This window comes from Anopheles coluzzii, chromosome 2 (genome assembly GCF_943734685.1).
Source record: "Anopheles coluzzii chromosome 2, AcolN3, whole genome shotgun sequence".
Taxonomy (NCBI): domain Eukaryota; kingdom Metazoa; phylum Arthropoda; class Insecta; order Diptera; family Culicidae; genus Anopheles; species Anopheles coluzzii.
This window is the reverse complement of record NC_064670.1, coordinates 13,754,947-13,780,666: the sequence shown is the minus strand read 5'-3', so window position 1 is coordinate 13,780,666 and position 25,720 is coordinate 13,754,947. Positions and strand designations below refer to the sequence as shown.

Here is a 25,720-nt window from a genome sequence, read left to right as displayed (position 1 = left end):
TTTAATCCAAAAAAAATATCGAGAAGCATCCAAAAATCTTTAAAAAAAACTGTAAATGGAACTTACTAACTTACTCAGAGACAACAAATAGAACGCCAAAATTGAATCTTAAAAATAGAAAAAAGAGAAAAACACGTACAACCATTCTTTTATATTTATCCACGTTTTTATTACTTTTCTGTAGCACATTACATCTCCTCTCTCGGTTCTAGTAGTTACTTTTGTTTCCTAAAATACGCGACACAGAGACACTCTTAATACGCTTAAACTCTACATTTTTAACCAGCGGGAGAGGATGATACCGAAAAGCACGATCGGTGTCCACACACCACCTATTTTACGGTCACGTTGCACCACAAGAGAGAGTGTGAGAGAGAGAGAGAGAGAGAGAGAGAAAGAGTTGCGGCGGTGACAAAGGGGAAATATTAATAATGATCGACTGATATTCCGTTCCGGCATTGATGACGATCAACAAGGGGGGCGATTACATTTACACATCCTTTCCTTCCTCTTTTTTTACAAACCGTGGTGTCGTCGCCGCCTACTCCGCTGTTACATTCCCTTGATAGGTAAATTACTATGCTATGTAAGGAAATTAACTGTACTCTCTCTCTCTCTCTCTCTCGCTCTCTCTCTCTTTCTCTCTCTCTCGCTCTCTTTCTAGTAGGGCGCTTAGGTATATTGTACAAAATTATGAGAAATTATTCCCGCGATCCTTTTCTTCCGCTTTCTCTACTGTTACTGTTTTTTCTTCTCTTTCTTATCTGTCACTTTGTTCACGCGGCTTGCTGCAGAGCGGGCTGTGTGTGTGTGTGTGTGTGTGTGTGCTTATAAAGTAGTGTGGTGTACAACTTCGTTCTATCAGTAAATGATCGAATCTGGCAGCAGATGAGATATATAGACCCCCGGGGGAGTGAAACGGGGGGAAAATGAACTGGTCGAACTAATATAATCCGATCGCGCAAACACCTCAACAACACCAACTAAACGCAAGATGGTGCGTGGGAGTGCGAGTGTGTGTGTGGGTTATCAGCAACGAATTGATTACCACGTTGGCTCTCTAATAATCAGTCTTAAACGTTTTCCCTTGCGATACTTGCATCGACGAACGGACTAACGATGACTTTAATAATGGATAGCGGTTTTTCCAACCGACCGACAAACCCTGCCCGCCATAAGTGAGGGATTGTGGTTTCGCGCTTGTTGCTTGGATGCAGCGCGCACATTGTTTTTACGTTCCAAGGATAAACTCTAGCTCCTCGATCGTTGCACCGGATGGGCTGCTGGCGGAGAACATCATCACCTCGCCACCAATGTCGTACACCACGTCGTCCACCTGCACATCGAGGCTGCTTACCGTCGTGGTGGTGGTGGTAGTGGTGTTCGCATCGTGCAGCAGCAGCTCCTCCACACACTGTTCGTCGGAAAACTGGCCAAGTTGGAGCTGCTGCTGCTGCTGCTGCTGCTGCTGCTGCCGGTGCGTTCTGCTAGAATCGAGAAACATTGAAAGGTCTTGCTCGCTGCCGGAACTGCTCGCAGTGTCGCTGGTTCCCTCCTCCCACGCGGAACCATCCAGGGCGTAGTACTATTCGCCGAAAATCTTGCGCACCCGCGGATTGATGCGCCGTACGCGGCCCCGGCTGCTGACGCTGGTGAGCAGTGTCGTGGCGTCATCGGCCCCTCCATTCTCCGTCCCCCCATCCTCCTCCTGTGCGCTATCCTGCTCCTCATCGTCCTCGTCGCTGCTGTTGTTACGATGCCCCCGGCCGACCCCCCGTCCTCGTGCAAAGCGTGATGAAGGCCCAGCTGCTGCTGCTGTCGCCACCTCCGTTGCGGCCTGCTGCGGATAGTGGCTGCTACTACGCGGCGGACGACCACCACCAGTGCTGCAGCTGCGGTGGTGCGGTGGCGAAGTAGTTGGCCGGCCCAAACTGCGCTCAGCTTCGTCGATGGTATCGCGTCGCTGCTGCTGACTGCTGCCGGCTGCTGACTGATGGCGAGAAGGAGGAGGAGGAGTAGCATGATGATACGGTTGTTGCTGGTGTGTTGTGGTGTGGTGAGGAAGGTTGTCCACCACCCTATGACTATGACTATTGGTACTACCGTTGTTGGCCGCATCGCCGTCTGTGCCGTGCTGTGCCGCGGAGGAGGAGGAGGAGGAAGCAATCGTGCGGCGCGATCGTTGCCGAATGTTGGCCAGCGCCCGTGCAATGTCATCCTCCTCGTCGTCGTGCTCGTCCTCGTCGTCATCGTTCTCGTTGTCGTCCTCCTGGGCAGTCCTGAGCACTCGCTGGCGGGGCCGCATCGTGTGCCGCTGCGCTCGATGATGTGAATGGTGATTGTTGCCCGCGCCACGACGCCCGTCCTCTTCGTCATTCTCTTCCGACTCTTCGTTGTACCGGGGCCGTTTCATCTTGCGCGTCGACCTTCCGCTCGACGGACCGGGAGCCTAAAAGCATCAATCAAACATTTTAAAGTATGCTTTTAAGAGTGCTATTTGTGCAATGCATTCAATGCACATGGCAAACACTTACCTCATACTCCTCATCGGACGTGTACCGTTCCTTTCTTCGCGTCCGATGTGGCACGATCCGACTGCTACCGAACGACGCCGTACTGCTGTCGTTCTTCTTGGGCGTACCGGCAACGGATGGGGGCTGCGAGCGACCACTCCTCGTGCGCGAAGACGACGATCCCGCCATCATTTTCAGCGGCGTATTATCGTCATCGGAATCATCACTGTCCTCACTGTCGCCGGCGGCGTCGGCGGCACCGTCCTCCGGCAGGTCTTCCTCGTGCGATGACGAAATGCGCGTTGATTTCCTCTTCAACGGTGTACCACCACCACCAGCGCCGCCTTCACCACCATCACCGGCAGCGCGCGATCGTAACTGGCGTGCCGTGGTGGACCGTGATGATCTGACGCCGGATGATGGTGCTGCCCTTAGCGGTTGATTATCGTCCTCATCGCTTCCATCCGCGGGCGCCTCCGGGCGATGCGGAGCCTCGGGCAACATCACGCCCTGATCGAGCTCGTCCGGATTGCGCTGATGGCGGGACAGCACGGTACTGCGCGTTCGCGTTCTTCTCAACGCACTCACACCGCCACCAACGGTCGGGACGCCAGCAGCGAGTGCCTCTCCCCGTCCCGCACTAGACGTGCCACCGGCAGCAATGCCTGCTGAAGAACCGCTCGTTGCCGCTGGCGTAGCGGATGGACCCGGCTGCTCGCCGTAGTTATGATCCACGGTGTGTGGTGGCGGAGTAGCCGTCCCACTAGCCGGATTCGCATCCATTCCACGCAACCGGCGGCCAGACGTACTGCTGCTGCTGGTAGCGCTTATCGTTCTTCGTACGATCGACGAACCACTCGCCGTCCCGTTGGCGGTAACTATCGTGCTGGATGAGTTCATTTCCATCACCATACGACGTGACGAGCGCACCGAATGAAAGCTAGTCGAGGCGGCAGGCACGGTTGCTGCACCCCCGGCTGCGGGGTGATGGTTCCCGTCGTTGTCACTCTCGCTGGCGTACCAACTGTTGCGCGTGCCGCTAGACGAAGCAGCTTGCGAGGCGTTTGGGTGATTTCGACCGACCGTCGCTCGCTGAGCGCGCTGCGTAGCCGAGCTGCGCTTGCTAATGTTGCTCGTCTCCTCGGCGCTCTGCTCGTGGTCGGACGGAAGCTTGCGTGCCCGCATCCGTCGACCGGTGCCGGACGATGACGATGGTGCCGCCGTCCGACGGGTGCTCGATCCGCCGGCAACCGCTTCATCCTCTTCCTCATTTTCCGAACGCAGTTTTGCAGTACCACCCCGTCTTGCAACCTTCTCCTCGGCACCGTTGTCGTCATCATCATCATCATCGTCGTCGTCATCCTCGTCGTCGTGCCTTTCTTCCAAACTGTCCTCGCTCTTGCCCCACTCGGCCTGTGCCCGCCGGACACTGCCCCTGGTCGAACGGGACGGTTCGCCAACTTCATTATCCGAATCCGAAACGATCCGCGCCGTCTTGGGACGCTCCTTGTGGTAGCTGTGATCGGACTCGTACCGGCTGCGGTTACGTTTCGCCGGCGGTCCACCCCGATAGGAGCGACTCTCGCGCGCTGCCACCGCACTACCCTCGCCGCCCCTTGCCACATCCTCTTCGCTTTCTTCGTTCTCCTCCTCCTCCTCATCGTCGTCGTCATTGTCGTTGCTGGAGTCGTCCATCTGGTTGCGGGTGCTCCGGCGCGGCCGCTTGCTGCCCAGCGACGATGTCTTTGGCTTGCTGTGATCGTTCTGCATCGACGATCCTGCTTCGGCTCCTGCTGCGTTGGAGGTAGCAGCACTCGACACGGTACCGTTGCGAAGCGACCGTGTACCACCACCACTTTCGCCACCAGCCGGCGAGGAAGTGCCGAACAGATCCTGACGCGCTGCGCGCACCGCTGCCGATGGCCGCCGAACAACACCACCACTGCTGCCCGCTTCCGGCGAGTCGTCCAGCACACCCGGGCGCTTTCGTTTCGTCGTCGAGCTGACCGTATCACGCTTGCCGCCCGCCTTCCGGTGCACCTTCTTCTTGTTGCGTTTCTTCTGCTTCCGCTTCTGGGGCGACCGTTTGGTGCGCCGCTTGTACGGATCGTACATCTCGCCGGAGTCGTAGTCCGCCCGGTGCGAAACCGGTACGCCCGTGCTATCGTCATCGTCGTCATCGTCGCTGTCCGATTCGCTGCTCGTGTTGTCGCTGCTGCTCATATCCGACTCCTCGCTGCTCGCAGCCGCCTCGTCCTCCTCATCATCTTCGTCCTGCGACCGACGGCCGCGTCGCGTCAGCATGCGCGCACCGCCACCGGTGGCCGACCGGCTGCCGCGGCTACTACTCGGACCCGGAATAGCCAACGGGTCTATCACATTGTTACTGTTACCTGCTCCACCACCGGCCGACGATGACGACACACCGTTCGAGCCACCCGCCACGGTTGAATGACCACGGCGAGACGAGGACGCTACTAGCATTCCGCCATTGCGCGTACGCTTGCCGGCACGATGGTTCGCCGCCCGGCGATCCTCCTCCTCATCGTCATCATCATCGTCGTCGTCATCGTCGTCGTCATCCGAATGTGCCGCTGCGTGGCTGGCAGTGGCACGCGACGAGCTGCCACTCGTGTTCATCCCACTGCCGGAGCTGCTGTTCAGTGCTGCCCCGCCTCTTCGGCTGCTGCTCGGACCCGCCACCGCATCGTCCCGCCTATCTCGTCGGCGCCGTTTCGTGGACGATGCTAGCCCATTGCTGCTGCCGGTGGTGGAAAGATCGTGGTTTCTACCGCTGCCTCCACCGCCACCGCCACTGCCTCGACTGCGCCTTCGGGCCGATTTCCAGTTGTAGATAACAGCCTTTATGTGCGCCTCGAACAGCGTGCTCAACCGTAGGGTCATCGAGTAGATCTAAAAGAAAAAGGCAAAAGTATTACATTTGAAATTGGATGGCACACAAATGGAAATGATCCTTCCAACTTACCCTCGAACGTTTGTTTGTGTTGTAATTGCGCGAGTTTTGAAAGATGAGCCGCATGTCTTTGCAGAAATCGTACGGCGACTCGTAGTTGCCGCCGAGCAGATCTTCCTTTATCGTGCGCAGATCCATCGGCGTGTCGATAATTTGCAGATAGTCCGGATGCTCGATGGTGTCGACCGGCTCTCGGAACGGTTCCGAATCATCGCACTGCCAAATCATCTCCAGCAGCTCCCGGCAGTCCACTCGCCAATCCCCTTCCGGCACCAGTCGTCTTGATCTTGAAAAGTAATTAGAGGAGAACGGTCGTTGAGTGTACACCGACTGCATCGCTGCCGAGGGAAAAGCTTTCGTAGCGGACGGACGATGGTTACCTTCGCGATCCCGTTCGTCGATTGTTGGAAACACCACTTCCGGCTGGACCAGCAGCTCCGGCCGAGCTTGTCGATGGGCCAGGCCTGTGCCGCTCCGTTTCCGAGTCGGACGATAGGTATGTATCGACCAGTTGGTGATACACAGCTGGCACATCGATTTCATTGAGATCACTGCCAAAACACATTTGTGAAGCAAAAAAAAGCATTGATTAGAGTATGGTTTCCGTGCTTGTTTTTCCTGCTTCCCTTACTCACCTCAGTATGCGCAAGCAGAGATCGGTAATGATGCGAGCGTTCCGCACTATCGTACTGTGCGATTCGTTGAACTTTTCCGCGTTCGTCGCCAGGTAGCGCACGTCAAACTGGGCCGATGTGATGCGCCGGTAGAAATGGTTCTCGAACCGCGACTTGATCGTGTTCAGATCGATCGGATACTCCACCACGAACGCATACTCGGGATAGATGTTGAGATCGACCGGCGCAAGGAAGAGATCCGCAATCGCCAGCCCCATCACCTGCTCCAGCCCGGCGATGATGCGCCGGCACGACGCATCCCGATCGCCCCGGGGCCATTCCTCGGGCTTTGGCTGGTACAGTGTGGCTTGCAGCTCCTCGGGCAGCACCGGCACCGCACCGCCCACCTCCTCCGGCTGGCGCGCTTCGTCCACCGGCTCGAGATCCCACGGGCTCATCAGCTCGTACTCGCCATTGTCCCAGCGCACCCGGAAGCACATAAACAGCGAGTCCGGGAAGTCGGCCGACAGCTGGTTGTGAGATTCGATCTGCCCGGTCCACCACACGTCCTCGATCATGCAGCGGAACCGATCGCCCGGGCCCCAGCTGCGCCCGACCGACGTGTCGAACGTTTGCTTCAGCACCAGAAAGTCCAGCACGTCCGGCATATCGTGGTACTTGATGGCGAACGAGCGCCCCGTCAGCTCGCCGTCCTCCGTAATGATGGCCAGCTTCAGGCAGCACAGCCGGGGCGGTCGGATCTCGTACTTGATGCCGATCACCTTGCACAGCTCGTGCGCCTGTATCTCCATCGCGGCCCACGGTTCGCACCGGTTGCCGAGGTTGTACACCGACTTGGTGCGCACCGCCTCGAGGTAGCGCTGGTGGCCCTGCCGGAAGTACACCACCTCGTCGCCCATCTGCGGGTAGTAGGGCGCCTTGCGCGGAATCACCTCCGACAGCCATTCGGGCGGCCGGAACTGTTCCGGTATCTCACCGTCACGCGTCAGCGGTATCTTACGCACCTTAGTCGAGCGACGACGGCCACCGCCCGTACCGCTCGTGCCCGGCGTCGCATGGCTCGGGCCGGGCTGGTCGGGATCGGGCGGCGAATAGGCACGGCGTTGCACGTGTTTCCGCTTCGACCGCTTCGGGGGTTCCAGATTGTGGCCCGGCTCGTGCGACACCCAGTCGGAGTAGTCCGAGCTTTGGGTGTCGCTCGAGCTGCTCCCGGACAGGTCAAGCTTCTCCTCGATGGCGGTGGAGTAGTCGCTGTTGCTCGACTCCGATGACGACGATTCGTTCTGCTCTTCCGCCGCATCGTCTTCGTCCGGTTCGGGCATGGGTTCGTTTTCGCGCACAGCCCGCGTCCGGTAGGCTGGGCGTGCTCCGTTCGCTCCACCCTCACCGTTGGCCCGGCGCAACGAACGGTTGGCGCCACCGCCGGCACGAGCCGCTCGCCGACCGCCCAGCCCGGACGGACCGCCGGACGAGGAAGCACTGTTGGCAGTGTTGATCATGACCGGGCGACGGCGCATCTCGCGCCGATACACCTCCTGCTCCTGCACTCCGGCCGCGTACACGCGCTGCTTCAGATTCACCATCGCCGAGTAGCTCATCGGCCGCACGTACTGGCGCCGGTGAAACTTGAAGCCTTCCTCCGTGCGGTGCCAATTGCCAGCGGAGCCGAACCCACGCTGCCCATTCCTTCCGCCGGCGGGTTGATTCGCGTTGTTACCCGGTCTGCCACCGTTGTTCGCGGGCTGTAAAGCGCCACCGGCGTCCTCTCCACGTGCCCGATCATTGTTCGAATCGGGCGCCTGTTGATCTTCTCCCTGGGCCGCTCGATCTGCTCCACCTCCCTCGACCTGTCGTCGATTGGCCAGGGCTTCGATCATACGATCGATATTCGAGTATGCCCCACCAGCGGGCTCCTGCGGGCCTGCCTGAGCACCACCAACACCGCCACCAATAGCCGGCTGTAGCTGCTGCTGCTGCTGTTGCTGCTGGACCTCCGCGCCCTCACCACCGACACTGATGTTCGGTATGAGCTGATCCGTGGGACAGTTTTCCCTGCCCGGCACCAAGCGCTGTAGCGCCGGTGGATACGGATTGCCATCAATATCGACCAGAAACGGAGGCGGCATCAGGTGAGGCATCGTTTGCGTCTGCTCGTCCATTACGTGCAGCGCCGAGTCGCGTATCAACGGCCGGTAGTCCGTGTGGAAGAACAGCTCCGGTGGTAGCTGCTTCAGCTTCTCGTGCCCCGACCCGTACCCGAACATCAGTATGTGGCCGTGCGAATCCGTCGCCGCAATCATCATACCGTCCGGGGACCATTTCGCGTCGTAGATGCCGCCCTCGCAATGGTCGTCGATGCGGTTGACGAAGTTTGCCATCGAAACGCCCTGCACAATGTCCCAGATGAACAGCTGGCCGTCGTGGCCGGCCGACAGCAGCACGCCCGAGTCCTTCTGGTGCGACTCGAGCACGTAGATCTCGTTCGTGTGCCCGCGCAGCACGCGGTGCAGCTTGCCCGTCTGCGCATTCCACACCTTGATCGTGAAATCGTTCACCGCCGTTATCACCCAGTTGTCCGTGTTGTCCCACGACACCATCGTCACCTTCAGCTTCACGTTGTCGTCCGGGTTGACGGGCGGACAGGTCAGCAGCCGGTCGCCCATGTTCAGCCGGATCGATTTCCACTGCTGCGACTCGAAGTGCCACACCAGCGCCGTACCGTCCTTGCTGCCCGAGATGAACTTCAGCCCACCGTGGGCCCACTGGATCGAATCGACCGTGTCCGAGTGCGATTCCGTCTCCAGGATGCGCTTCGGCCCGTCCTCCGACATCAGGTACACGCGCACGTGATGATCGGCCGAGCCGGCCGCCATGAAGATGCCGCCGGGCGAGAACGAGGCACAGATCATCTGTGCCTGACCCGGGCGCAGCTTTTCGTGGTAGGAGGTGGGCTTGGACGAGAACGTCGTCTTGCCGTTGCGCGTCGTGTACTCCCAGAAGGCGACCGAGCCGTCCGTGCTGGTCGTAACCAGAAAGCGCAGGTCCGTCTTGGGCGAGGGGCAAAAGTTGACCGACGTTATCATGCCGGTGTGGCCGGCCAGTACCGCTATGGGGCCGCCGTATTGCAGATCCCACACGCGCAGTATCCGATCCAGCGAACCGGCCGCCAGCATCGTGTTGTCGAGATTGATCGCGATATCGGTGATTTCGGCGGACGCACCGCGGAACGTGGCCAGCAGGCGGCCGTCGATGGCCGACCACAGCTTCACGAGAAAGTCATCCGCCGCTGTGATGATGTACTTGCCGGTGCGATCAAACAGGACGCAGTACACCGCGGACAGGTGGCCGAGGGTGCGCCGCTGCAGCGTTTGCTTCGAGTAGAAGGAGGTCGGGATGGCCTGGCGGCGCGTCAGCGGACCCGCACTTTCCCGCCCGTACAGCACCTTCACGAAGTTGTGCGTGTTGTTGCGATTCACCACATCGCTCAGCGGTCGGTCGTGCCGGCGCGTGTAGTAGTCGAGCAGCTGGCGCGGCCTGGTTACGCTTTCCTTCGTGCGCAGCAGGCTCTGCCGCCCGGCGCCGAGCACGGACGAAACGCCGGACACGGCCGGGGGCAGCACTTTGTCCAACAGCGGTCCGATACGGCTGCATATTTCGAGCAAATGCTCTGGTCCAACGTGTGGATATTTCCTTTCCTAAAAAACAAAGAGTTAAATTGTAGGGTATATTATATGGTAGGTATAAAAGTTTTAAAATCGAGTTTATATTGGCTAATTTTTACATGATTTTTTACTCAAAAAGTTATTTAATATAAAATAAATTGTATTTTCATCGTCATGTTAGCTGTTTCGAACACAGCCATCGAGAGCGACTGCTCGAAATCATTACACAGACACAAGGTTGCTATGTGGTAGTGGAGGGTCGCTCTACACACACACACAGCAGTGCTACGTACATCGCATGACGAAATCGTCTGCGCTGGTAATCAGATGCCGCGACGGAAGATGAATTTACGAATTTACGAAAAATGTATAATTTACTCAATATCGTAACAATTTAAATGCTCTGAGCATCTTTGAACATATAAAGCATTTCTGACTGATTATACTTTTTTACTAAGGGACGCAATCCGATTCCAATTTATAGTGTAAATTCACAGCAAAAACATTGTAAACAAATCCCGCAAAGCTGTGCGATCGTCATTTGTTTTGATGCATTTCTACACATTGCAGGCACAGAGCGTTGCTTCCCCGTCGAAGCGAGCTCATGTAAAAGGCAAAAACCCCACGGCAGCAGGAGTGCCGTCAAGCACAAAATTAAACTACACTGCTCACACACACTCTCACTCGCTGCCAGACCTTTTACACAAAGAGCGCAGCGGGCCCTGCGAAACGTCGTACGCGATTCGAGCACTCTATGCTTCTGCGTACGAACATCCCATACCAACACACACGGCGCGGTTTGGTGTAGTGGTGTTGTGGCATACGAAAAAATACAACCCCCCCGGTCACGGACAGAGAGAGGTGGTGTAAAAACGCAGAACGAGTATTTCAATTTCACATCACAATGGCGTCACAATCATAGTTTTTTTACGAATTTAAATAATTATTTGGTTGTTTTATTCACTAAACTATACAAACAACTCACTTATTTGCACATTCGAAGCATACACGCACAGAACACAACACACAAAGCGGTGCTAATTAACATTCGACGAAACAACAACACGATTCAATGTATATGTATGCACAAAAACCACACCAGAATATCACAATGCAATGATGAATATTACATTTTATCAATTAAAAATTAAAATTCCATTCCCGACGGCGAAAAATCGAGCACTTTCAACACAGCGAAGCAGCTGCGTGTTACCATTCGCGCGCACACACACACTCGCACACCTCGCTCTCATTGGACAAAGCGAAGCAGGCGCTGCTTCGATTGAAACGGCTAAAAGAGAGGGTGGTGGTGGTGGTGATGGGCGCAACGTACACTTCCGTCGCGGACGGGCTAGAGATGAAGTGACCACCGCGTGCTGTTTTCTAAACCGCCCTGGTACGAAATCAAGCACGACCGCGTCACTTCCGATGAGAATAAGAACCAACATGGCGGCCACCATTAGGTGGTAGGGAGTATGTTTGCAGCACAAAAGCACGGAACCAGGTTCCGGATGTTCCGACATCCGGAACCAAGCACCGGTGCCACCGTCCACTGCGGAAGAAAGTTGGACATGGGACACAAGAAATGTTTTGCCATAGGCAATTTCTAATTATTTTTGCGTATGAAGTATGAAAATATAAACCAAAACATTTCCGGTAGTCACATCCGGCGCGCCACACCGGAGATAATCCGGATTGCAGTATGGCGACCTTCAAAACGGTCCGGACATCTAGGCGACACAGCACACCTTGGTGGCGCATACACAGGGGAGAGAGTCGCAAAAGCTGTGCCGCACACTAACACACCGACACGCCGACGCCCCTACGGACACGTTCGAGCTCGACTCGATTCGAGCGTGTGCGTGTGTAGTGGTAAATGGCCCACTTGCTAGGCGTTCAGCATTTCCGGTGACGGCACCGTGTGTCCAAGCAATGGTAGCAAAATTCAAACTAAATTGCTCATAATGTTATTACTATACTCACAAGTTCATCCAGCGACTGTCGATGCTCCTGTCCGGTCCAGTCTAGGCGCCGGGGTAGGATCTGCTTCCGCGAACCGTGCAGCAACACAATTCCGGTCCGTTCATGCCACCGGGTGGAAGAAATAGTGGCGCAGGAGAGGGCACGAGGGCAAGAGGGAGACAAAATAAAAACAAAAATATTACATTCCATGTCAATGAACTTTGGAAGTCGAAAGACAGGAGAGCGAAGTTGTGGAAGGAATGGGGCGGGGCACGGGATTTACTATAACTGCCACATGACTCATCGAGTGGGTAAGGCAGGGTGGTGAATGGGCAAGGAGAGATGGTTGAGGAGAAAAAGCATATAATTTCATTTTGTCAATACTTTAACACCAAAGTACCAAGTGCGAGAAAGAAATAGCACAATCGCTCTGGCTTTTCGCTTCCTCGAAACAAACCCGGCAACACTCGCAGGGGGCCAACACAACAACAAAAAAACAGAGGAAGAAGAAAGTCTCTTTTCTAAACTAGGACAAGGTCAAGGCCGAATGTATCAAGAGGGAGATTCCCGCTTGATTCAAAATCGTCATCTGACGTGTTACTTCTAGCCTAGACGCCGCCAAGACTTTGGGAATTCCCTACCATGGGGAAGGGGCAAGACGGACGGAAAGACGCACTGGCCCTGCTGCATACCGGCAAATCCAACCCGCGGAGGGCGAGAGGAGGTGTAATGCCGGTGGAAGGGAGGGGCGGGGTGGGCAATACACGTGCTCCGATGATTACTAACGATGCTACCCGTTTTTAACGGTGCGGCGATATTGCGCGTTCGCGATTGGAAACAAGTTTGCTTCTGGAGGCCTTATTTTTTCGCTGAAAGTTCAATTTTAAACTTCATATGAAGAAAAGAGGCTCATGGTTATGCAGAACAACATACATAATTATCATAAAAGATGATCGCAATATCGAAAATGGCTTACGGAGAATCGAACGTTACGGTGCGCGCGTGTGTTTTTTCATTGAACACTTTTTCAATGCTCGACATACACACACACACGCATACACACTCATTCACGCAGCTACAAAAATGGTCTGCAATAACAGCAGCGTGTGATCTCTTTCTTTCTTGCTTGTATATACCGCTGGTGGATGCGAGACGCAGCTCTGTTTCAAGGTACTGCTGCTGCTGCTGCTGCAGTGTACAACAAAGCTTGTATAGGGTAGACAGAGGGGACGATGGAAAGGGAATTGGAAAGGAAGCGGGGTGAAGAGCCGTGGTAGAAAGATCGTGAAATGACAACAAAACAGCGTCTAAACTTACGTCCAAATGCTCCAACTCCTGCACCAGAACCTGCAAATAACAGACGGCGAATCAAAACACAAACGAAACGTCAATTAATGAACGCGAATAGGCGTTGAGATTTGTCAACCGTTCCGAGCGTCCCCGCACTTACCTTTGCCGTCTCGCGCAGTGGTCCATTGGCCAGGAATTTGGATATCAGAAAATAAAGTTCTGTGGAAGAGAGCAAACAGAACGAAAAACCGCACAATTTAACCACAAACGTGAACAACTTTCCAGGCGTATGTTTTTGGGTTACAGTTCCGTCCCCATGTTTTTTCCACCACACAACCAACACACACACACATACACACACAGCCATAGGTGCGCGCTGGGCACACACAGAGCTCTCACACTACGCGAACCCCGTCGTCTCGCGTAGGGCTTCGAGCGATTTCGTACGCCCAATTTGGCCACCGCACGGCACCGCACTTACCTGGAACGAGAATGTTTTGCTTCACTAGGCTTTGATCTTCCATTTTTGCACTGGTTCTGTTGTCACACTCATACAAAACGGGTAGAAAAGTTCATTTTTTCGACGGAGCACCGTACGAACACATCCGCCATTACTTAACGCTGAGCTCGTAAAACATCCAAACCCGCTCATCCGGACGCACGGTCTACGCAGGACCCGCTCGACAAAATAGACCCGCCACTGCTCGACATGTTCGTGCTGCGGGTGAGCAAACTGCTCGAACATTTGAAAACGCGAGAGATGTGCGTTATTCAAAAGTGGCTGAGAAATATTTTGCGAAAAAAGGAAAAATATTCACACAGAATAGTAGAAAATTATAATTATTTTCTTTTTTAGTGATTCTACGATTTGAATGGACGCTTTAAAACACAAAAGGAATTCTTTTTTTAGATAAAAAACTGCAAACTGGAGATTGCAGTGCACTTGGCACTTGGACAAACGTTTGCATCAACTTCATCCGCTGGGCAGCAATTGTTCGCATTGCGCAAATTATTTAAATTACCTCCTGAATTTAATTTTCAACAAGATCTAAAAAATAACATTTTTCGTTTCAGTGTGTTGAAGTGTTGCACCAATGCAGGATGTCTTTGCTAAGTGCGCCAGCAAACGGGCAGCTGATTGCGCTCAGTGCTAGAAACTCACCACCAACCTACCAAACCATTCCGGCTTTGTTGTTGTTTTTCTATGTGCGTTTCGCTCGTGCCCCATCCCACCGTACGAAAGCAATGCGCCAGAACAGTATCGACCAACGAGCTGAGCTACAGCTATGCTCAGCCGTGCTGTGCTATATTCACCTCGAAAAAAGGGCCCATTTCATTTCATTCAGCGCAGGCCGAAGGGAAAGAGTGCATTTTGTTCCCGTGCATTATTTTCTACTGTTTGCGAACGAGAAGCAAGTTGGCAGCGTTCGGGCGCCGCCAGTACTCGGCAGGAAAAGGTACGCAGGACAATTGTTCACCTGAATTCGCAACAAACGGCAACGGTGTGTGATGTTTCCGATCCGGGATTTGTGATGGGGTTTTGCTTCGCTGTGATCTGCGCTGCGGATACGGAAAGGCGAAGATTAATCACGCAGTAGAATAGTTGAGGCTCCCTTCCTTCTCTCCCTCCAACCGCTGGTTCTGTTGGGCAGCGGGCGATGGTGTTGTTGTTGTTGTGGTCGTTGTCGGACAAGCAAACGAATTTCCTTGTGCAAAGCAGTGCCATATTCACGTTCTTCTTGCTCATCTAGTCCAGTTTCTTCAAAGGCATAGTTCTGGCAAAGTATTACGTTCAAAGTTTGTTCTTTTCCAAAAGCCCCTCTCGGTGTGAAGCACGGAGCATTCGCTGCTGTGTGTGAGTGTATGAGTGTGTTGGTGTGTTTTGTGTAGCTGTGTGCGTCTGTGTTTGTACAATGCGAGCAAATGATTGCAATGTTTTCAATCGCTAAGACAATAATGGCGACCGCTGCTTAGTGATTACGTCCTAGCGATTCAGCGCCCAGTCAAGTGGTGGACGTTTTTCCATGCCCGTGTTTCATCCGCACCCTAGCGTCAGGGAGGTAGCAGCTTCCGGTTGCACGCTGAACGGGAAATGATTCATTCCAGCCAGATAATCGAACCACGAAGCAAGAAAAATTACCATCAGAGCACAGCACGGACGGTTTTTGTTTTGACTTTGTTCGGCCCCCTCCCGTTTTACGCTTTCCGCCGTCAGCTGTCATATCGGTGTGTGTCGCTTGTTCGGTGTGTCTTTTTGGTGTTTCTAGTGCGTTGTAAATTGCGCACCGCCCGTACAAAGGAAAGTTAGGTGGAAAAAGTATTTGGATGGGAGTGAAAATCGCATTCGCAAACTAGCGGAAGAAACAAACACACAAGCAATAGTGTGTGGGTAAGTGAAAATCCCTACCGCTCCCCGTATATCCCGTACCGTGTGATCAAAATTTCGGTTTGTTTTCATCAAAGCAACAGCGCTATTTTGGGGGCCGTGTGTGTGTGTGTGTGTGTGTGTGTGTGTGTGTGTCCGTCCGTACACTTAGCAAACTACCAAACAGAGAGGTGGTGTGCTGTGGTACGCTAATACAGGTACGGTTCGCTTTGTGCGTGTGTGTGTCTATCTCTCTTCAAAGGAAGGGAACAGGGTTGGTGTTGTGCAAAGTTGGCCGTTTTTTTCTCTTCCTCCGGAACCGTGACAACCATCATCAAGCTCACACGAACAACGCGCTGACTGTACTATCTCACCCGCGGTAGACGACGGCAGACGGTACCAGCCCCAAGGTCAACACGTCCGACCAATAACTTGCGATTGTCTGTGAAATTTGCATCCCTGGAGGGTGTCGAATTGTTGTGAACGTGTGCGCAGCGGTACAAGCGAACCGAAATTCAGTAGACGCAATCGATCTGGCAAAAGCTGCCCCGGTGTGTTGTTGGATTTGCTGGTAGATTACTCCCATCCACAGTGATGAGCGAAGTGTACGGAAGAAGCCAGAAGAGTACGTGCCCTTTTTCTTTCCCACATCTGGCTGAATGTGTGCGCGTGACTCAGTGCCACTTGACTGTGCGCAACACACCTGGAGATGATAACGCAAAGCTACAAACCATCCGACACACCATGTACAGGGAGAAAAGCAGCATTAACAAAGCATTTCAAGCTGAAAGGCGGTACAACACACAGCAAACACATAAACTCGGTTGCATATCGTTCAGCAATTATTGCAAGAGCATTAGGAATTCAGGAAAATCAGTGGCTGAAGTCACCAATGGTGTTGGTATAAAGTGGCTTTGAAAATCGATCGCTGTTTTCCTTTCTTACTTCCTTTTCTTTTAGCTTATCGGAAGCAGTAAGTGGTGTCTCCGTTTGTTGGTTGCGTTGCGTTTCGACGGAACACATACGCAATACGCAACCAGAATGGAATGGCAGACACGCAAAGCACACACTGCATGCATCATTCCCTAATCGCGTCTAAGCAATGTTGTCTCCTTCGCGTTGACTTGGATGCGTTCTATGTTCTCGCAAACACCATGATCAGCAGTTGTGTTGTATGATCATGCTGGCAAACACCTACAGAACAGAACACACACAGTGGCGGACAGTCGTTCTAGAACGTCCCTCCTGGGGAGCGTAGAACGCATGACGCATGCCAAACTCGAAAGGGCCGATTATATGTCGTACAACCCAAAATCATCCCCTATCTTTAACTGTACGCGACCGCGAGATTGTCTTTGTGATTAAAGAACCCGCGTCGTATGGTGTGTGTGTGAGTGTGTGCGTAAAGCATCTCTCAAACCATATGATTGGGGCTAATTGATTGAGGCAGAGGATGAAAACGTAAACGAATGGCCGTTTACAACACCAACTACTGCTACTAATAGCAACAAAGCGCATACAACTGGGTTTTGAATCTTCAATTGTTTCTTGAATTATCATAATTTTAGCTTCATCAAACGAGCACCATGCGATGCACATTTGCATCATACCCCACCCTAAGGAACGAGGGTGATCGTTTTTCTAAGCTTGATTTCACGGAGCTCTACACACTAACACACACTCGTCCGGTAGCTTCGTGTATAGTCGTAGATAGTGAGAAGCAGCTGCTAAAATCGCGTTCAAACTTTCCGCGGTCGTGCACAGCGGGACCTTCTTGTCGTTGAAATTGTAAAGTGGTATTTTTTCTTCTTCATTTGTTTTCGCTAATCTCCACGATGCTGCAACGCTCAGCCGCGATACAGCGGGGTCGAAGCAAACGTGTGTGGTGTGGTTCGTGCGTTTGTTTGGGATAAGCAGGAAACAAGCAACAGTCACCACCAGTCCTTGAACCTTCGACGCACATACACACAGTAGGCGCAGCGCTAGTGAACGAACGTACGTGAACTGTTTTTCTCCTCCCCCGGGGTGTGTTGAACGTTTCGGAACAGGTGGCAACATATGTGTATGGGTGTGCGTGTATGTTGCTTTCCAATCTTGGTTCGGAAAATTTCAGTTGGTTCATTTTTCATCTAAAAGAACTAATCGATAACAATTTTCTTGTGTAATTTAATCTTTGTTTAATCCCTTTTTCTCATTGTAGATATCAATCAGGCTCGTTGCTTGACCTTGCTGTAGGATCGCGAATATCCACACACACACCCACACACCCCAATCAACCACCATCGCTAATGGAAAAATACTAAATCGTGAATGTGCATTCCATCTATTGTTGCTTCCGGTTTGCAGCAAAGAAGTGCTGGGCAAAGAAAAAGGTGAACGTTTCCTGCCCCCGCCGTATAAAAGACGCATGTGAAGACAATCGTGTCGCGAAAACCACAAACCCTCCGCGTTCCTCCTCTGCTTCCCGTACCTGATACGCTGGCCTCTAGCCTGATCTTGTGTTCCTGCGATGCCGGCTAGCTGAAGTGTGACCGTTAGACATGATCAGCACCATCATCATCATCACTCTCCTAGAGCCGGACAGGCACTAGAGAGCTGTGAACACTGGTGCCGTTCACCCTTCTCCCACCCCGGTACCCAAAGGGACGGCCGCGTGCCGCGTGAAAAGGAAAAGACAGACGTGCGAGCGCGTACGCGTTAAACCGACCCTAGCGCAAAAGCGTATCACAGACGGTGGACGGCAGGGGAGGCGACCGTGTACTCCAGGGGCGCAAACCCGGAGTCGTGCGGGAGCTATATATAGAGTACGAATCGCGATTATCGGGTTTGTTTTGGGGCCCATCGTCGCGAAGCATTATCGCAAACGTTTCTGTGGATTGAACATGCTGCCGCAGTCGCTGATAATGGTGAAGGGCGGGTACGCGCGTAGGCCGATGAATCGGGCTGCACACCGATCGCCGAAGTTCGTCCATCGGCAGTACCATCATCGGCTGGTGATGCTGGTCGCCATGGTCCTGATGTTGGCGCAACCCTGCGTACGAGCGGACATACTCGTCTATCAGATGCTGAACGATCAGGTAAGTTGCTGAAAAGTTCGACCTCCATGAACCTTCTAGATGGAAGGCCATATTGACTGCGATTATGTGACCCCGTAACCTTCTACCGGAAGGCGCATCGTCTGAGGATACGGGTGTTATCTTCACTGACACTGGTACACACAGAGCAGATTGTAGGGTAGGCAGCCAACAGCAAAGCATCCTGTTATCAGGCAAAACGGATACATACTACACCTTCACTTATCGCTGGATAAGTTTTATCGTCTGCGTACCCCATCCGAGGACGCGTAATCCATTCGACGGAAGCAATAATGACTATGAGTTTGTATAGAGGAAGTTGGTTTAATAATTTTTTTAACATTGTCCAGTGAAGACATTTTCTTATGCGCCTGGGTGTCTGTGCCGGCGCAACATAGACGTCACTGCTTTCTGCCCATCTGGTGTTAAGAGAGTGGCTAAACAACAATGTCATCTTTTGCGAATGTGGTTCGTTTGTGAGTAGAATAACGATTGCACGAACTTCGTGACCGGTTACTTTGTACGGGAACAGTTTCGCTGTGATTCTTGCTAGCTGTTGCTGGGAGGAAAAGATTTAAAAGCACGTAGAAAACATAGTAAAATTTTAGGGTCGTTAACTTTGCTTGCCAATTCAAATCGACGGCTATTGCAACGATATAGAGTTAAAAGATCGATAAGAAAACAATCGTTCGAAATAATTGAACGATTAATCGGTTTACATCTTTTAACAACGATACTGTTCAAGTATAATTTCACATAGAAAAATTTAAATAGAAGTCTGTCTTTGTACTCATTCGTATCATCAGTCCTATCAAGAACACTACAGCAACGAATGTAATCGCAAAACACGGTGCACGGTGCTTCACGTTGCACACACTACCGCTTGGCCCAAATCTGTCTAATGCAAAAGAGGCTCCGGCTTTAAGGTCACCAATAACATACGCAAGCCGTACACAACGTGTTACAACATGCCGCCATCCGCAGGAACGATGATTATTGTTGAACCTTTTTTTTTTTTGCTGCACTCTTTCCCACCCCCTTCGAACCCTCCCTCCTCAAACTCCTCCTCCGTAGCTGCCGACATCAGCCAGCTAGCGCAATGACCATTCGGTCGTTTGATAGCGCTAGGAGATAGTAGTGGCCGAGCTTTTGCACCGTATCAGTAGCCGGGCACGAGCGATTTTACTGTTAATAACCGTTCTTATGATAATACACTCCACATGCCACCGGCTAAAACAGAAGAATGAATCCGCCCTGCGACAGTGAGCACGGTTCACAAAGAAAGTGTGTCCGATTGATTTATTTTTTGTCTTCGCTCCTCTTTTTTGTTGGCCGATTTTGCCGGCATGCAATCGTATTTCGATGCAGTGTAGATTATTATGCTCAATGTTGTTTACTAATTTCCATTCGTTCGTTTGTGCTCTCTTTGTAGATCATCGAAGAGTTTCGTGACCTTCCAGCCACGTTCGGCGGCGAAATTCCCGACTCGGGGCTGAAGGTACTGGCGGACAGGGCGGACCCACCGGACGGTTGTACCGAAATGCGTCCAGCGCCGAATATAACTAGCAAGTTTGCGGTAGTAATCGCACGGTATGGTTTATTGAGTATAACAAAAAAGCGATCCCTACCATTTGTGGATGAATCACTCATCGATGGTTTATGATTTTCCAATTTCCCATTTTAGCTACAACTGTTCGTTCGAGGTGAAGGTACGGAACGCTCAACAGGCTGGATATGCCATGGTTATCGTTCACAATGTGGGCAGTAATGATTTGGGTAGGTTTTGTGGCAACAAACAGCGAGTTAGAGACACAGTTGGGAGCTTTTTTGGAGCATAGCAATTATTTATTTCCTTATTCCTACCGCAGAGCACATGTCCGCCAACCATCCGCAAGATCTGCTAATACCGTCCGTGTTTGTGGGCGAATCAGCTGGACGCAGCATCATCGAGGCGTACCTGTACGATCATGACTACGCACTGGTCATAACCGATGACATCCCGTTCAACATTAGCAATAATCTGATTATTCCATTCGCCATCGTTGTTGGGCTGTGCTTTATCATTATGGTAAGCCCTTGTCGCTCGAGTCAGGACTCGATCAGGCTCAATCAATTATTAGCACCTGTGTGCGCGCGCGCGCGCGTGTGTATGGGTCATTTGGATCAAGTCGGACACTTGCTGTTTTTGGTATGATTCAAAACGATTATCCTTTGGTTTGTTTGATGAACAGAGTCTTTTTAAAGATAACTTTCGCATACGGGTTTCAAGTATATAGAGACAAAAAAACAACAACAACGCCGCAAGTGTCCGGCTTACCAATGAGGCCAACTGTATGTATGTTTTTCCCGCTGATTTTCGGTAGCGTGTCTTGCAGGTGCTGTTCATGATTATCCGCTGCATTCGTGAGCGGCGACGGCGGATGCGTCACCGGTTGCCTGCCCGCGTGCTGCGCAAGATCGGCATCGTAAAGTTCGCTAAAGGGATGCGCTTCGACACGTGCGCCATCTGTCTGGAGGACTTTGTCGAGAACGAGCGACTGCGTGTGCTGCCCTGCCGGCATGGTAAGCATCACCTCCACCCGGATCTCTCCTAATTTTGCTTGTGGTGCGATTATTTACAATGCATTCTTTTCTGCTCCTTGCGCCGCAGCTTATCATGCGATCTGCATCGATCCATGGTTGACGAAGAACCGGCGCGTTTGCCCCATCTGCAAACGGCGGGTAATAGTGCGCGGCGAGGCACGCCAACGTCGCTACTCCAGCGACAGCATGTCGTCGACGAATGCGGACGAATCGACACCACTGCTCAACTCGACCGAAAACAGTACTTCGGGTAGCGCTGCCGGAGTGGTTACCGCACCACCGGCTACATCGTCTTCCAGTCCGGTCACTGCTGCGGTTGCACCGTCCGGTAACAGTGGTGCCGGGGCGCAAACAGCTGCTGCTGCTGCACCGCAGCGTGAACAGCAGCAACTGCAGCAGAATGCCGCTCCCGACAGTCACGTGATGGAGGTGCCACCTTCTGACGACGACGATGAGATGCTGGACGATCGGAATGTACCGAGTGCGCGCTGGCTGTTGCGTGGCCGTACTTCCTCCCAGCAGCAGCATCAGCAGCAGCAGCAACCGCAACAGCAACCCCTTAATGAGTCTCCATATAGTCCGATCGGTGACAATGTGGCTACTCCTTCCCGTTGGAGGTTTTTCCAAAGGTAGGCTGTAACTTAAGCAACGGAAAACGGGTGCGATAACATTTACTGATTTTTAAATATTTCATTCTCCAATGATAGATTTTTCACCAGAAGTACGGCGCAAAGCGATACCGAAGGCAACAACATACAGGAACCGCCGGCACCGGCGCAAGCACCGTCACCCCAACCATTCAGTCCCACCGTGCCGCTCGGCACGGGTAACAACATCCTCAATGCGCACCTGTCCGGTTCGTTCCACGGCTCGGAAGACACGACCGACGACGAACTGCTCGATGCAATGCAGCGCGACCGGACCAAGCAGCGCCAGTTCCGCTCCGCACCAGACATGCCCTCGACCAGTGTCGGCGCGCGTCTCGGGGTAGCCGCACTGCCGAACGTTAACTTCAACCCGGCGGGCGGTGGCGCAAACGCGCCGGTAGCACCGGCCGAGTCATCGTCCGGTGGTGGTGCCCCGAGACGGTACCCCCGCCAACCGATGCCTCGGCATGAGCGTAGACGTAATGGCAACAACAATAGCCATATTGTGTAAATACGTGCCTAACCGAACGTGGCGGGACGTTCCTGGAGTGGCTGCGACGTTCGGAGGATGGTGGTACTCACACACACAAACACACGCGTGATTCGGTGTGCTATAGCGTTTTTCTTTTCTTCTTTCTCTCCCGGGTGCGGACCACTCCCCCCAAAACCCCGCACCACGGGGGAGGAAAGTTGGGAAGGGTTATTTTAGGAAATCTTTTAAAAGGGATGGAGCGCGTGCAGCCGAACGAAGCGAACGCACTACGGATACCTAAATCATCATTATCATCAAGAGCCCCTCCCCCCTGCATAATGTGCGCGACCATATTGATGTCGCTTACACACGTGATATAGAGTACATATATGTAAGCATAACACAGCAAAAAAAAAAAACAACAAGTAAGCTGGCCAAGAGTTTGTAACTTTTCCGGGGAGTTGTCCCTTTTTTAGAAGGCAAGATTGTGGTAGAGGTCCTGGCCAAGCAATGCAATGCAGCATCACAACCCTCATCCATCCTGCCGTCAGTTATCTTGTCCAATCCCCGAACATTCCCCGGGGGGGAAGGCAGATATCGCTCGAATTGCGTGTCACAAAACACAACACAGTCACACATAATATTATGCTTTTTTTTGTAGCAGTAGTGCAATGCACCACGTGTGCGTGTTGTGGACCGCGTTGTGATCGGTGGTCGGTTGCAGGCTGTACTGTGAGCCTGTTGCATTGCGTTGTTGTGTGTCTCTGCTTGTCTTGCAGGCATCCAGTAGCTCGGTGTGGCCGCTTACTGTTGAAATAATTTACCTTATTTACCATTTAAACGTATAGTCATTCGTATATTAATCGTTTATTTTTTTCTCTTCATTTTACTAACGGAACTGAGAGCAGAGGAGTAGAGTGAGTAGATCGAAACAATCGAATAGATAGTAGTGTGCGCCCACCAATCGTGCGCTTGTGTGTGCTCTGCTTGTATTTGCGAGCAGAACAGTAATCAGTTTGTGTACCCCCTCCAGCAGAAGAGTTTAATTGCGCGCAGTGTGTGATTTTTACACACATGTGATTTTGAGTTATTAGTGCGATGTTTTGTCTGTTTTGTTGCACAAACAACAAACAAGCGCCACGGTTAGGACAAGATATACCGGACAGTTCCAAGAGCTGTTCCGATGTGTAATATCTTCCTTCGACCACTTCCTCCGGCACGGATTTTCCGTACAGTGTTTTTTTTTCTTTTTTTGCTGAAGAGCGAAGGAAAGCAATAGAGAAAGAGATCCCTATTTTTAGTTGCTAACCACATTGTGCGTAAAAGGGCGCGTAAAGGTAGGGAGTTGGGAGTAGCTGGCACAGCGGTACTCATGATAATTAAGGGTCGCCACACATTTTGTTTTTGTTTTTCGGGATTTGCGTCCACTCTCATCATAGTTCGAACCGCGACTTGTACTACCACGGCGTTAGGGAAAATATTTGGTAGAGAGAGGTATTTAGAGGTAGCGAGGAAATAAAATAGAAAACTCGTACTATCTGCGTAATCCATATATATGTATGTATGTGTGTGTGTGTGTGCATTCGGACTTATACGGTGGGATGTACATACGGTACTATGAACAGGATTAGTTCGGTAGGCTAATTTCGACGCATTCGTTTATCTAATCCGGACGATACACGAGCGCAGACAGTGAACTCTCACGCTGAAGTGGAATCATGAACGTTCTCTCAAGAAAAGGAAGAGGGAAGAGAGCAAGCCTTTATAGTGAAATAGCCGGAGCAGAAGGAGAAGCTTGCGTTTCTTCGCTCGCGGAGAACGGAGAAAAGGCACTATTGTAAACCAGATTATCCCGCGCTAGATGAGAAAAGGAAGAATAAACTGTACAATATAGTTGAAGCACGCGTTGCACAGCTGCTCGGATGTATCGGAGAAATAAAACTCCCGCACCAACGGTAAGTGTGTGTTTATGCGATTTTCATAGTTCTAGCATTGTTTTATGTAAACGTAACACCTAGTGAAAAGAAAAAAAAAAAACAAAATATTACACAATTCCCCGCACACACCCGCGGGCCACCCCCGCGGAGAGAACGGCGTGTTGTGCGCGGCACGCGCTACTTTATACCCATCCCCCGCACCAGCCGCACCAGGTGATGTTCCTCCTCCCGCTCCACGTACTCGAGAAAGCGGCCGACGCGTTCGTCACGCTTGCCGCACGCCGATGCTACACCCTCGTCGGTGTAGTGGTCTAGCGCCTTCCGCACGTCCACCATGCGCCAGCGCACCCGCTGATAGGAGAACACGGCGCCGAGCAGATGCCAGATGGTGAACTCGGGCCACAGCGTCTCGGTGAAGTACATCACGGTGGTGGCCGACTGCCAGAGCAGAAAGTCGCTTAACCGCACTTCGCCGGACGTGCGCACTAGCAGATCCGGCTCGGCAGAATACTTGGTGTAGAGGCATCGGGTCAGCAGCTCCTCGCTGACGTCGTCCGGCTCGAGCTGCCCATCGCCGACCGCCTGCGCGACGGTGCGGATGGAATGTGTGATCTCGTCCCGGGACGTGTACGCGAACGCCACGTTCAGGATCGCCTTGCGGTTGTGGCGCGTCAGCAGGACCGCTTCCGCGATGCTGCGCCGTATGTCCGGCTCGAGCAGATCCCAGTTGCCGATGATGCGGATGCAGATGCCGCGCTCGTGCAGCTTGTCCCGCTCGGCCAGCAGGCGCTGGAATTTGTCCCTGGCCAGATTCATCAGTGTGTCCACCTCCTCCTGCGTGCGCTTGAAGTTTTCGATGCTGAACGCGTACACCGTCACCTCGGTGATGCCCACCTCCAGGCACCACTGGAGCGTTTCCGACAGCTTCTCGAACCCGGCCGAGTGGCCCTCCGCTTTGGCAATGTTCGCTTTCCGGGCGTACCGCCGGTTACCGTCCATAATGAACGCGACGTGCCGCGGTATCGGGCCGGCCTGCAGCACCCGGATCACCCATCGATGGTACCAGTGCAGGTTGCTCTCCCGGACCCAGGTCGAGGCAGGTGGTTCCGTTGCTGGTGTCGGTGGTGGTGGCCCCGACACTTCGACGGGGCGGACGCTAGCGGCGGAAGGTGCCATCGCCTGCAAAAGAAGGAGTACTGTGAGCGTGTGTGTGTGTGTGCGGACGGTCCCATTTGTTTGAGTGTAGAAGCAGGAAAGTATATTGCACGATTACCTGTAATTACCTGCTAAAATTGAACTATTTCATTGGGGTCTGCTAGAATTAGAATCACCAAGAGGGGGAAAGATCTTCTCGTGAGTTGTTTCTTGCCGATTTGGAACCTCACATGACAGCGGATTGTTTTGAAAACTCCCAGCGAAAAAACTATCCCACATGGTATGCTGATGTTGCGCATTCACCTTTCGTAGCTGATGCTTTCTCTTTCTATTTCCTGATCTATTTTCACCATGTTGTTGTCTCAAAGTATGAGGCTTGCTCAGCTATATTTAAATTAAACTTTTATCTCACAAATAGGAGTTAAAAGAAACAGTTTTTGCTTGTATTTTG

General features: G+C 52.6%; 3 protein-coding genes across 10 annotated transcripts; 1 reads left to right on the top strand and 2 right to left on the bottom strand.

The window, feature by feature from the left end:
• Positions 1-144: 144 nt before the first annotated feature.
• On the bottom strand, positions 145-13,689 carry LOC120961587 (bromodomain and WD repeat-containing protein 3). Of its 2 annotated transcripts, XM_040385391.2 has the most exons (10): positions 13,518-13,689; positions 13,197-13,255; positions 13,064-13,093; positions 11,768-11,827; positions 6,123-9,817; positions 5,868-6,038; positions 5,500-5,773; positions 2,535-5,426; positions 2,104-2,449; positions 1,831-1,990 (listed from the first exon to the last, which is right to left on the bottom strand). In XM_040385391.2, the coding sequence occupies exons 1-10, from the start codon at positions 13,558-13,560 to the stop codon at positions 1,938-1,940; spliced, it is 7,623 nt and encodes a 2,540-aa protein (XP_040241325.2). In that variant the 5' UTR covers positions 13,561-13,689; the 3' UTR covers positions 1,831-1,937. The 2 variants fall into 2 exon arrangements, with proteins under 2 accessions (XP_040241324.2, XP_040241325.2); XM_040385390.2 differs by having other exon boundaries at positions 145-2,449.
• A 608-nt stretch (positions 13,690-14,297) lies between these two features.
• Positions 14,298-24,076, top strand: LOC120947643 (uncharacterized). 4 transcript variants are annotated; one of them, XM_040363138.2, is made up of 8 exons: positions 14,298-14,493; positions 17,602-18,478; positions 19,908-20,065; positions 20,160-20,251; positions 20,344-20,543; positions 20,839-21,037; positions 21,126-21,687; positions 21,766-24,076. In XM_040363138.2, exons 2-8 carry the CDS (start codon positions 18,284-18,286, stop codon positions 22,214-22,216), a joined length of 1,857 nt encoding a protein of 618 aa, XP_040219072.2. In that variant the 5' UTR covers positions 14,298-14,493; positions 17,602-18,283; the 3' UTR covers positions 22,217-24,076. The 4 variants fall into 4 exon arrangements, with proteins under 4 accessions (XP_040219072.2, XP_040219075.2, XP_040219073.2 ...); XM_040363141.2 differs by having other exon boundaries at positions 14,299-14,493; positions 20,851-21,037; XM_040363139.2 differs by lacking the exon at positions 14,298-14,493 and adding an exon at positions 14,573-15,425.
• Positions 24,077-24,139: 63 nt separating this feature from the next.
• LOC120947645 (dehydrodolichyl diphosphate synthase complex subunit DHDDS) lies at positions 24,140-25,531 on the bottom strand. 4 transcript variants are annotated; one of them, XM_040363144.2, is made up of 2 exons: positions 25,398-25,531; positions 24,140-25,293 (listed from the first exon to the last, which is right to left on the bottom strand). In XM_040363144.2, exon 2 carries the CDS (start codon positions 25,288-25,290, stop codon positions 24,292-24,294), a length of 999 nt encoding a protein of 332 aa, XP_040219078.2. In that variant the 5' UTR covers positions 25,291-25,293; positions 25,398-25,531; the 3' UTR covers positions 24,140-24,291. The 4 variants fall into 4 exon arrangements, with proteins under 4 accessions (XP_040219078.2, XP_040219079.2, XP_040219077.2 ...); XM_040363145.2 differs by having other exon boundaries at positions 24,140-25,310; positions 25,388-25,521; XM_040363143.2 differs by having other exon boundaries at positions 25,388-25,521.
• Positions 25,532-25,720: the final 189 nt, after the last annotated feature.

Bases quoted from the DNA above. Each gene is read 5' to 3' on its own strand.
- LOC120961587 (XM_040385390.2), bottom strand. From the start codon at position 13,560: ATGGAAGATCAAAGCCTAGTGAAGCAAAACATTCTCGTTCCAG. The intron at 13,256-13,517 runs GTAAGTGCGGTG...TCTCTTCCACAG, and splicing joins GCAAAACATTCTCGTTCCAG to AACTTTATTTTCTGATATCC. The intron at 6,039-6,122 runs GTGAGTAAGGGA...GTGTTTTGGCAG, and splicing joins CTCTGCTTGCGCATACTGAG to TGATCTCAATGAAATCGATG.
- LOC120947643 (XM_040363138.2), top strand. From the start codon at position 18,284: ATGCTGCCGCAGTCGCTGATAATGGTGAAGGGCGGGTACGCGCGTAGG. The intron at 18,479-19,907 runs GTAAGTTGCTGA...CTCTCTTTGTAG, and splicing joins ATCAGATGCTGAACGATCAG to ATCATCGAAGAGTTTCGTGA. The intron at 20,252-20,343 runs GTAGGTTTTGTG...TTCCTACCGCAG, and splicing joins TGTGGGCAGTAATGATTTGG to AGCACATGTCCGCCAACCAT.
- LOC120947645 (XM_040363144.2), bottom strand. From the start codon at position 25,290: ATGGCACCTTCCGCCGCTAGCGTCCGCCCCGTCGAAGTGTCGGGGCCA.